Raw genomic sequence first — 12,095 nt, 5'->3', positions numbered from 1 at the left:
TCAGATGCTTAACCATCATTATAAAAAAATAAAAATAAAACTCAAGTTACATATCACAACAATACAACCAATATACTCTCTACATACATGAAAATAATAAAAATCCAAATCCATACATTCTCGATATCACATAATAATATCTAAAATCACAAAAAGATACCAACTCATTACTCATGGTCCAGAATAATAATACGCACAACTCTAATTAATTAAAAAGAAATAAAGATAACAAATTTGTAGGGGTTACATTTACACATCAATCAAACTGTTGGGGTTCGTCGATAGCTTAGTAGCTCACATGCAAATCACATAATAAATGTCTAATTTACTCGTATGAAAAAGAAATCCATTCCCACCGACGTACTTCCCATCCTATATTTAACTCCCATCCGGCCATCCTGTACCTTTTTCGATATAAAAATTGAAAACCAGGGACTAAGTATGTAACAAACACATTCTCCAAGGTCTTAAAGTTTCTATAAAAATAATAAAATATAAACCACCGCGTGACAACAGTATCCACTGTAAACACTCTCAGATCTACCTCCATTTATACACATATAGATATAGATACATATATATGCTGTGTATATATATATATATATTCTCATTCAGTCATTCTCATAATTCTTCCACTCACTCACTAACCACAAGCTGAACAACTCGATTTTAGATCTATTATCCGGACGCCAGTAAGTTCAGTTTCTCCGTTAGCTTCATTAGATCCGATTTCTAATTGCATCATTTTCACTTCATTTATCGTTAATTTCTAACTGTATATATATATATATATGTATAATTAGGTTTTAAGTATTGGATCAGATCTGTATAGTTAGAATTATATTGTATAATTTGTTGATAATGTGATTTTGCAGGTTTAGAATTTGTGATTTTGAGATTATACAAATGATGTTAATTGTAATCTGTATGTATAGTTTACTGTATATGTAGTTCATTGTGTGTTTAACATTATTGAATATATAATTTGATAATGAGGAAGTGAGTGTGTTTATATGTGTTTACTTGTATGCTAAGTTACATATAGTAAAAGTAAAATTTGGATGTGTTTTGAAGTGGATATGAGGTAATGTGATTTAGATTTGCGTTTGATTGGATCCGGAAGTTACGAATCTTATTAATGATGATCATGATCTATATGTTTGATAAATTAAGTTGATCTTTAGTGGATCTTTTGTTTTTGTGGTTAAGCAAATAAGGGAGAATGAAATGAGTATAGATAGATAGAAAAAATACAGAATTGTCACAATTTAAGCCGGTTTAGTATTATTAATGGAGATCTTTAGTAACGACGTAGGAAAATGTTATGTCTTGATTTACATTTACTGGTAAGGTAAAAGGGTTTTATGTTAATGATAATGGAAGTGGTTATATTAGTACCCAACCAGATTGATGGATATGTCGGTGTGTCCTACCTGATCTGTGTTTGTTATGTGCTATTTATAGACATTGCACTGTATTTTGTGTTGGCTCTGGAGAATCTTGAGTCTTGACTACAAATATTGGCTTAGTGAAACTGAGATTCAGAGATTATAGGTGCATTTAGCAAGCTGTGTTTCATGATTTTTAAATTTGTATAAGTTTTTTTTTATATATTTCACTCTAAATAGATTTCATTAGCAATATTAAATTGCCTGGAGACTGGAGTGCTTTGCAAATGATGCTGATATGTTTTTCCCTTTTGCATAACAGGTTGTTTGGAGAATTAAGCTGGTATCTGGATTTATTATAGAGAGTTGGGGAACCTACAAAGTTCAGCATAGTTTCGATAACGAATACCACGTTATCCAACTGGAATTAATCATCCACTGACTAAACTATGAGCTCTTGTTTGTGATCTATAGAGATTGCATTTGACGTGAAAACCTATCAGCGTTGTAGATCACTAAACATAACATTAGTTATGAGAGGAAGAACAGATGGATCTCAGAAGAAACGTTTGCTCACTTTCTTCGTACTTGTAGCAGTTTTTCTTCTTTTCTTGTATTTGTATTTTGGCTCTCAGAGCCAAGGTCAATCAGCTCTAGAGTATGGTAGCCGGTCTCTACGGAAGCTTGGATCCTCATACTTAGGTGTAGATGAAGAAGCCGATCTTGGTTCCAAAGATGAGTTCAAGTTTGGCCTTGATGATGAAGATGGTATCGTACCAAAGAGCTTTCCTGTAAGTCATTCACATAGAATAGGTTTTATGGTGCTTCTGTTGCTATCGTTCATCGTACCTATAGATTGCTGTCAGAAAACTTTAGGTTTGTGGCTCATACTAGTATTCTTCTTATTTTAATCTGTTATTTTTTTTCCATGAAGGTTTGTGACGATCGATATTCTGAATTGATACCCTGCCTAGACCGTAACCTTATCTACCAGATGAGATTGAAGTTGGATTTATCTTTGATGGAGCACTATGAAAGACATTGCCCTCTGCCTGAAAGACGTTTCAACTGCTTGATTCCTCCCCCAAATGGTTACAAGGTGTGGATATAATCGACTAACCTTGGAATTTGTAGATAATATTTGTTTCTAGTTCTGTAGTTTAGTTCAGTTGATCTTATTATTCTTCCTTCCTGGATTCATCTGCTGATGCGCAGGTCCCTATCAAGTGGCCAAAGAGCAGAGATGAAGTTTGGAAAGCAAACATACCACATACCCACCTTGCACATGAAAAGTCTGACCAGAACTGGATGGTTGTTAAAGGTGAAAAGATTATATTTCCAGGTGGAGGAACTCACTTCCATTATGGAGCTGATAAGTACATCAAATCACTTGCAAATGTAAGTATCCTCATATTTTACACCTGATAACCGTAGGTAGTTCTGTTTCCTGCATCTAATGAACAATTTAATTGACAGATGCTCAACTTCCCAAATGATAATATGAACAACGAGGGAAATCTACGAACTGTTCTTGATGTTGGTTGTGGTGTTGCAAGTTTTGGGGGTTATCTGCTCTCATCTGACATCATTACAATGTCTTTAGCACCTAATGATGTGCATCAAAATCAGATCCAGTTTGCACTGGAGAGAGGCATTCCTGCATATCTTGGGGTTCTTGGCACTAAGAGACTTCCTTATCCAAGTAGATCTTTTGAACTCGCGCACTGTTCTCGTTGTAGAATTGATTGGCTACAAAGGGACGGCATTCTTCTTCTTGAGTTAGACAGGTTGCTCAGACCAGGTGGCTATTTTGCCTACTCGTCCCCGGAAGCATACGCTCAAGATGAAGAGGATCTTAGAATATGGAAAGAAATGAGTGCACTTGTTGAACGTATGTGCTGGAAAATAGCTGCAAAAAGGAACCAAACTGTCATTTGGGTGAAACCTTTGACCAATGATTGTTACATGGAGAGAGCTCCTGGCACTCAACCTCCTCTCTGCCGATCAAACGATGATCCAGATGCAGTTTATGGAGTCAACATGGAAGCTTGCATTACTCCATACTCTGACCGTAAGTTTCTTAAACCATTTCGATTACATTTGATGGCATTATTTTATTCCAGTATGAAAAGGGTTTGTTTAATGACCCATATTCTTTTTTCATTCTTGCTAATTTTATCACGGATTTCATAAGATAGACAGAGTCGGAAAAGAGACCTTGTCTAACCTTTAAGAGTCAAATTGGTTTCTTTTCAAGTTTTAAAACTGGGATGGAGTTTATTTCTCCCGTGTATCTCCAATGTTGTTTGATATTTTATGTCTCAAGTAAATTACAATTTAGAGGTAATGTTTTTCACTAATGATATGTTGATTAAGATGGTAAGTGATTCCTTTTACTGTTAAAAGTCAAACAGAGACTGTAGTTTAGCAACAAATAGAGCATCTTTAAACTGCTACACTTTCCTTATACTTTTCAGACTTTACTCTACATTGTTACTCTTGGATGTTAGTTTTCTGTAAGTTTGAATTTGTTATAAAAGTTGAACATAGTTGTTGTCTTCATCAGATGATCATTCTAGTAAAGGAAGTGGATTGGCTCCATGGCCTGCGAGGTTAACATCTCCACCTCCCCGTCTTGCCGACTTTGGCTATTCAAGTGATATGTTTGAAAAGGATACGGTATGTATACAACAATCCTTCTCTTCTATATGATTTGAGTGTTGATCCGTTCACAAAATTTAGCAAATACTTTTACAGGAGTTGTGGCGTAAGAGGGTCGAGAACTACTGGGATTTGTTGAGCCCAAAAATATCAACAAATACAATAAGAAATGTGATGGACATGAAGGCTAATATGGGTTCATTTGGAGCTGCTTTGAAGACCAAAGATGTTTGGGTGATGAATGTCGTTCCTGAAGATGGACCGAACACATTGAAGCTTATTTATGATAGAGGCTTAATCGGCTCAACACATAACTGGTATGTCTTTCTCTGTCCACGACTTTTGGTTCTATAATGTTTTCAAGGTGCGCAATGGAACCTGAAGAGCTATCAAACATTATTGTATTGAAACCCAAAACTGAATTCATTCGAACTGGGCGTAGTACTAGTCTTGGTTTCAATGGGCTTCCAGTGAATTGTGAATTAGAAATTTTATACTGATAAATGCTCTTTAAGTTTTTTTCAGATACTTTATGCTGATAAATGCTTATAAATTTTTTGTGTACTACTAGTCCTAGGGCGTGATGGTAGATATGAACATGCTCATTTCAGAAATATTTTCTTCTAAAAGATTAAGAACAAAAATTTTAATCTTGTTCTGGTTTTGATAACTTCTAACCTGTTTTGAATCGCACAGAATTGAGGACCTGTTCTTTAGCACGGTATATTAGATAGAAGAACCATTAATTATGGAGTTAAGAAAGATATAAACCCAACTATAAGACTAGATGCTTAAATTTTTGTCCCATTTATACAGACATATGGATCGAATCATCTTTTCTCTCTAACGTGGTAAATGAGTGAAATCGAAAAGCTTAAACAATCTATATGAAGTAATCCTGTCAAATGGGGCGAACGAGTTGAAAGTCTGAAATGTTTCGAGTTTAATTGTAATTGTATAGCTCTGCAACTGTATTTGACACGTTAGCGATTCATAAAAATTTAGATAAGGGTCAAGAAAGCGTTTTTGGGTCCGCCCATCTGTTTTAACTTGCTAAGTTTTTCCGTTTGACGGAACCTGTTACCCAACCAGCCTGCCATTTTGATTTTGCCATTTAAAAAGATGACTATGAATAATAATGCCATTCAATACTTGATATTATTGGTGCATATTTTATTGACTCTTTGGCTTATATTCTGTTCAGGTGTGAAGCATACTCAACTTACCCCCGTACATACGATCTACTCCATGCCAGCAACGTGTTCTCAGACGTCATCGAAAAGAAGGGTTGCAGTGGTGAAGATCTATTGATTGAGATGGATCGTATTTTAAGGCCCACAGGTTTCCTAATTGTTCGGGACAAAAAACCTGTCATTGACTTTGTAAAGAAGTATTTACCCGCAATACACTGGGAAACAGTCGCAATGGCAGATTCATCATCAGAATCAGATGGAGACGATGTTGTGCTAATAGTCCAAAAGAAACTTTGGCTCACAAGTGAAAGCTTAAGGGAGTCAGACTAAGTTAAGTTTTGAACCTAAAAACCACTCTTAAAAAAAGGGTATTTAAAAGAGGGAAAATGGTTTATGTTTTGTAGTATCAAATTGTGACACTAGCTTTCACCTTAAGATTTAGTTGATTTATTTGTTATGATGATATACATTTGCATTTGCAAACCCTTAATATTTATCTGTGTATTATTTTAATTGGATTTATAAATTATTTAAATAATCCAAATATGCATACGTTTTATAAGTTGCTTTTGATAACATTTTTAGTTTTCTTTTATGCTATAAAGTATATTGTATAAATTTAAGTTTATTGTGTTTGTTGTAGTCACAGTTTGAGAGTGCAAAACATAATTTACCCAATGCTGCATTGCTATCCAGCACTTCACTGTTGTCTCTGAAAGGAAAAAAAAATGCTGAAATAGGGGAAAACATGGAAGCAGTCACTGTATACCCGACTTAAAATCAAACCGTTGATGCCTCGAAAGACTAGGGGGAAAAAATGTATCATCAAAACACTGCAGGTCTTGATAATCTGTAGCTGATAAACTTTTTTTTTTTTTTTTAATCGAAGTACTTATGATTCATCTAAAAAATGTTAAGTTCTATTGAAGAAGGTAAAATTAGTTTTAATTTAATTAACATTAGATGTATTTTTCTAAAAGATAAGGTCATTTACTCATTTATGTGTTACGGAACAAAAGTTAGCAAAATCCACATATAACTACAACAATACAACCAAATTTGAGTAAGGGTATGTTTGTTATGTTAGAATGGGGCCAGGAATGAAAAGACATATTTCATTCAATTAGAAAAATGATGTTTGTTCAAAACTCATGAAAAGAAAGACCTATTACCTCAATAATAAAAATCCATCTTTTCTATTCAACCCACTATCCCTGTTTTTTTCCTATTCCGTGAGAGAATGAAGTGATGAAAGGACAATATACCCCCAATAATCCTGACTTTCAGGTAACCAACTAGCACGGTAGTTCATTTATTTCTCATTAACTAGAATATGATGGACATAATTCTTCAGCAGTAAAACTCACAAAAGAATTATTCTTTTTTTTTCCCTTGTATGACGGTCTTCTTTTGTTGTTGATTGTTTTTTGATTTTATAAAAGTTTGATGTGTTTGGAACTTGTGTAAAACAATTAAAGGAAATTGTACTTGTTTTAATTTGTTGTATCTTTATATGTACATTATCTTGTTTGTCCAAGTATACAACTTTAGGATGTTTTTAATTGTGTAGTTGGGTTGCAGTTATGGCTTGACTTAGCTTAAACAGAAAGAAAAAACTAAGGAAATTAGTTATATGTTGTTCGTTTTGGATTCAACTTATTAGTTTGGTTAGTTTGTATATGCATTGGTGAGGACTATAATTGCTATACGTATACACATGTATCCGCCTAGACCTCCTTACATCATGTTGTACTCTGCAAGAAAATTTATGCAAAGATTAGTGTACCGAAGCAACAGGACATGTTATGAACAACTTAGAATGAACACATCAAAATTTGTTAAGCTTTGTCATATGCTTGCTAACGAGGGCAGATTGAAGGCTTCAAAGTATCTCCAGATTGATGAACAAGTTGCCATTTTTTTACGTATTGGGTCACCACGTGAAAAATAGAGAATTAGGGTTACATTTTCGTCGATCAGGGGAAACGATCAGTAAACATGTTAACAATGTACTCAATGTTGTTGTACGATTAGAAAGGTACTTGCTTAAGAACCCGAGCCGATACCTGAAAGTTCAACCGATAATAGATGAAAATGGTTCAAGGTATGCTATCTGCTAGCCTCCAAGGTATCTATAAAATTATTTCATGTTTAATGTTATTAAAGGGGTGTTTAGGAGCAATGGATGGGACACACATTGATGTGTATGTACCAGAGGAGGGCAAACCAAGATATCGTAACCGAAAAAGTGAAATAACAACTAATGTTCTTGTTGCTTGTTCTTCTGATATGCAATTCACGTATGTATTAACGGGCTGGGAAGGGTCAACAGTTGATGGTAGAATACTCCGCAGTGCCATTCTTCGAGAAAATGGATTAAAAGTGAGTAAAGGTAATTACTATCTTGTTGATGCTGGATTTACCAATGGAGAAGGATTTCTTGCACCCTTCAGAGGTCAAAGATATCATTTAAATACTTGGTTGGGTGGAAGACGACCAGAGAAGGCTGAAGAATACTTTAACATGAAACACTTATGTGCAAGGAATATCATTGAACGGTGTTTTGGAGTTCTGAAAAAAAAAAGGAAATTCTTAGAGGTCCATCGTTTTATCCCATTAAAACACACAATAAAATTATTCTAGCATGTTGCCTTCTACATAATTTCATACGCAATTAAGGAATCTCTGTTGATTCGCTTGACAGAGACAACGACATCGAGGATCGTGATCTTGCTTCAACGGTTGAACATATAACTAGAGTTGGGACATCAAATGAATGGACTGCTTTTAGATCGAACCAAACATACCCTAAATTTCGCTTCTCATGAGAGAACTGACGATTCATTCAGATGTCACAAACGAAAAGTTAAAATTAAAAAATACCCAATAATATTTCTTTAATCAACCGTTATTTTATGGCAACATTTTTGTTTTCTTTATTATGCATGAATGACTTTAAAACGGTTCAATAATCCATCTTAGATAGTTTGACAGATATTTCTTAAATAAACATCTCTCCTTCCATATAATTAATATGCACTTAATATTTCTCTGTAAGCTAATCCTCTACTCGAATGATTTTGATTCAATCATTATTATAGCCTTTAAGAAAGAAATTAGAGAACTGATTGAAGATGTTATGGCATTGATATATGCATTATATATAATAATAATAATGTAAAATTCTTTGAATTGGACATAATTATTTTGATTCAATCATTACAACCTTTAAGAAAATATATAGACACCCGCTAATCCCTCCCTCTCTCTCACACTATCCCAAAAAAACTGTCAAAACTTGTTATTATAAGTTGTAAAAAAAGGGATGAATCATCAGAAACTATCTACCATCATGGCATTATATCAATTCCATGCTAAACATTATGTATAGAGTACGCTAGCTTGAAAAGGTATATGACACGTGTATTACACTAAATCTCTTTAAAGATTAAAATCATGTATAAATGATGTGGATTCACTAAATCTTTTTCCTAATCTTCTTGACATATCTAAAATCAAATGAACTAACTACAATAGCTGATAGCATTAAGCATATTTCTAAAATAGTGAGATGATTAAGTATGTTGATTTTGATACACGATTGAACATAATTAGAGTTTGTCTAACAATAATAAGAGAAAAACCTATACTTTTTGATGCTAACAGTTTGCTGATAACCATAGTACAAAAATACAATATAAGAGTATTGTGATCCAAATTCATGTGTAGGCCTCATGTCCATGGGGTTTGGTTCGTTTCCATTCTGTTTGGAGTTTTTTTTATCTTGTCCCCTTATTCATTTCTTTGATATTAATGGCAAAGTTTCATTTCCAATTTAATTAGATCATCATCCACAATGTTGTTTTTTCGTTTCTCCTACTATACTTGCAATGTAAAAACAATTAACAGCTTTCAATACGAGTTTCTCTGTATATATAACGAAATACAAATCACCTCCCATGTAAATAAAACTTGCACGTAAGCTATGTTCTCCAAGATTACATTATTTTATTATTATTATATAGTATATATAATAATAAAATAATATAAAATATACAATATAATAAGTTGGAGTATATTTTCCATATTATTGGCTTCTGTTGGAACAGAAATATATATAGTAAAACATATATATACATAAATTGGTGGATTAATTAAATTGAATTCAATAGTCATGAATAGCTTTTATGTTTGTCAAGTTGCCATGTGACGAGCATATATAACCCACATCATATATATTATTGACTACATGAGTTTTTGTTTAAGGAGTCAAACGCACATGGAATGTCATTGTCGCCGAAAACCAACCCTATCCTATCCTCCTCTTTCCCATTTACATTAGGCTTTTTATTACATTATATATAAGTACATTTTTGAAATAACCATTGATCATTTATGGCTAAAGTCCAGTACGTATAAAATAATGCAACGTATGAGTGAAATAGTAAGCATTTGTATATGAGAGTGTACATGAATTAGCTAGAGAAAAGGGATGAAAGCAAGTTATAAGAGTGGCATAAATGATATGGGTAAGAGTGTGGGGGCCATGCATGTCTAAATCCCACCTAATGAAGCTTTGACTTCAAGAAACAGAATGACAAAATCTATGTCTTGGTCACAATTATAATTATGTAAGTGTTTAAGTCACGTAATACAACTATGTTCCAAATTAACATATGTTAGATATGTGAATTTTTATGTGTACACCACATCATTTTCTTACAAAAAAGAAAAATTGTCACTTTATTTTTTAAATTTGAATCATATATATAGTGTAGACATCATCCTCTTTATATAACAGAAATAAACATACTTGTAAATTAAGGGTATTTTCAATATAATATGCATAATCAACAAACAATTTTATTATAATTATGTACGACTAAAAGATATATCCTTTATTCCTTTTGTGAGTATATGTTTGAGGTATAATATTTTTGATCTAAAGAAAAAGAAACTTGAACGAGCTCTTAACATGCTTTTTAAAATCTTTGGAAGCAATTCTATGTATGTCACTCAGAAGCCACAAAATTATATTTATACAACAACTTTATGTTCCTTAATTTCATATAAGTTGATCATCTTTTGCCAAATGGAAAAATATAGTTGGAGCAATTTGGTAAGTTTGTGTATAAAGAACAACTTTTATGCTCCTTAAGCTTTGTTTGTGTCTAGATGTTTTATGTATAGCTTGTTACGTGGGTTATATAACATCTAAATGAGATATGGAGTGTGTTGCTCCTTAGGTTTTAGGTGCTCATTAGATGCACAACTATAACTTTTGTGTATAGTCGATATGACAATTAGTCGTACCATTTGAACCCTTATCGCTATTTGTGTAATACAAGCTTGCCAGAGTACATTTTTACCTTTAAGCTAAAAAAGTTTTAAAATCTTCTCAAATTTAAAACTTTAAAATAAAAAAAAAGTTATGTTGAACCTTTTTAAAAATATAAAAACTAATATAATAAAAAACCGACCCCACAACTAAAATCTTACATACTTCTCCACAAAAAAATCACAACATGCAATCAAATTGTTTTTTAAATTTAAAAACATGTTTATCTTGTTTATAATTTCTTCTTAACTAAGCTAATTTATATAAAAAAAAATTATGTAAAGGAAACAAATTATCTCATTGGATATAATTGTTTCCAATTGATGCTTTCTAAAGTAACAGGGTTTGAAAGTAAAAGACATAAAAGATTAAGTAACAATATAACGTTTTTGCAGGTAAAACTATGACTTTACAAATTGCCTTCTTATGGCCAATATATCGTACATGGCGCTAGAAGCATGAAAATATCGTGAATGCGCGTGGATTAACAGTCACATGATCAAAGGCAAAAGTGAGTTTCAAAGGCAAAAGAAGACGACTTTAATAAGCCTAAAGATTCTAAACCAAATACAGTATTTTTATTTATTAATGTCGGGTAGTTTACTAAGAAGAAAATGTGTATAAGAGGAGCGAAGTGGAGGGATTGAACTTAAAAAAGACAATGATAACTCAATCTATTTTATGTGATTAAAAATTAACTTAATTATAAGAAAATGACATAGAATAATTTAAGGATAAGATTAAAAAAAATACTTAGTGAAATCTATGTGTTAAATTTATAATATCTAATAAAGCAAACCATCATTTCCCTTAAACTATTTGCCTTTAAGAACCAGAAATACCCTTCCTTCTTATTTACTAATTTAAACATCTCTATTTACTATACCTATAACTACAATACTACCTTCAACATCAATTACACCTCCCCCATCACTGCCCCCCCCCCCCCCTCCGCCATCACTACCTCCACCGTTGTCACATTGCGGGGACATAAGTCTATTTCTTAAGATTTTAAATTGATTTTTAGATATATTAGCTAGGTTTATTAATCATTTTCCTTTAATATAACGAACCTCCCAAATTCATTCCGGTCTTTTCGATCAACCCTCTCAATCTTTTTTATCAATATCCATTTAATTTTCACTTCTTCCAACTTTGTTTTTAATCTTTTTAAAATTAAACAAACATTTCCTAAAACATAACATTTCATTAAAACATAGCATTTCATTACAAGTTAAAAATAATTGCAACTCTATTTTTAAAAATAAAAAACCTACAGAATACTAATTTAAGTTTTCAACCGGTGGTGGTTGACCCGTTGGATCGTCGAGGTATGCCAAGTCTAGATCCATTGCATGCTCCATAAGATTATACCGGAGACTACGATTGACATTTTCATCATGTAACTCCGGTAGTACTCTGGGGTCATAAGGTATCAGTACCGGTTGTTCAATTATATGAATCAATGATATTACTTTCCCGTCGTCCTTTATAATCATGTTGTGCAATATACAA

General features: G+C 32.7%; 1 protein-coding gene across 1 annotated transcript; it reads left to right on the top strand.

Moving 5' to 3' along the window:
• The first annotated feature begins 538 nt into the window (after positions 1 to 538).
• LOC122599839 (probable methyltransferase PMT3) lies at positions 539 to 5,755 on the top strand. Its single transcript, XM_043772427.1, has 8 exons — positions 539 to 692; positions 1,711 to 2,179; positions 2,323 to 2,487; positions 2,604 to 2,786; positions 2,865 to 3,459; positions 3,955 to 4,067; positions 4,146 to 4,366; positions 5,254 to 5,755. The coding sequence occupies exons 2-8, from the start codon at positions 1,922 to 1,924 to the stop codon at positions 5,570 to 5,572; spliced, it is 1,854 nt and encodes a 617-aa protein (XP_043628362.1). The 5' UTR covers positions 539 to 692; positions 1,711 to 1,921; the 3' UTR covers positions 5,573 to 5,755.
• Positions 5,756 to 12,095: the final 6,340 nt, after the last annotated feature.

This window comes from Erigeron canadensis, chromosome 5, assembly GCF_010389155.1.
Source record: "Erigeron canadensis isolate Cc75 chromosome 5, C_canadensis_v1, whole genome shotgun sequence".
NCBI classification, from domain to species: Eukaryota; Viridiplantae; Streptophyta; class Magnoliopsida; order Asterales; family Asteraceae; genus Erigeron; species Erigeron canadensis.
The sequence above is the reverse complement of the archived record's forward strand: the minus strand, read 5'-3'. Positions and strand labels throughout refer to the sequence as shown.

Excerpts from the sequence above, each read along its gene's own strand:
- LOC122599839 (XM_043772427.1), top strand. The coding sequence starts at position 1,922 with ATGAGAGGAAGAACAGATGGATCTCAGAAGAAACGTTTGCTCACTTTC. Across the intron at positions 2,180-2,322 it reads TCGTACCAAAGAGCTTTCCT|GTTTGTGACGATCGATATTC; the intron begins GTAAGTCATTCA and ends TTTTCCATGAAG. Across the intron at positions 4,367-5,253 it reads ATCGGCTCAACACATAACTG|GTGTGAAGCATACTCAACTT; the intron begins GTATGTCTTTCT and ends TATTCTGTTCAG.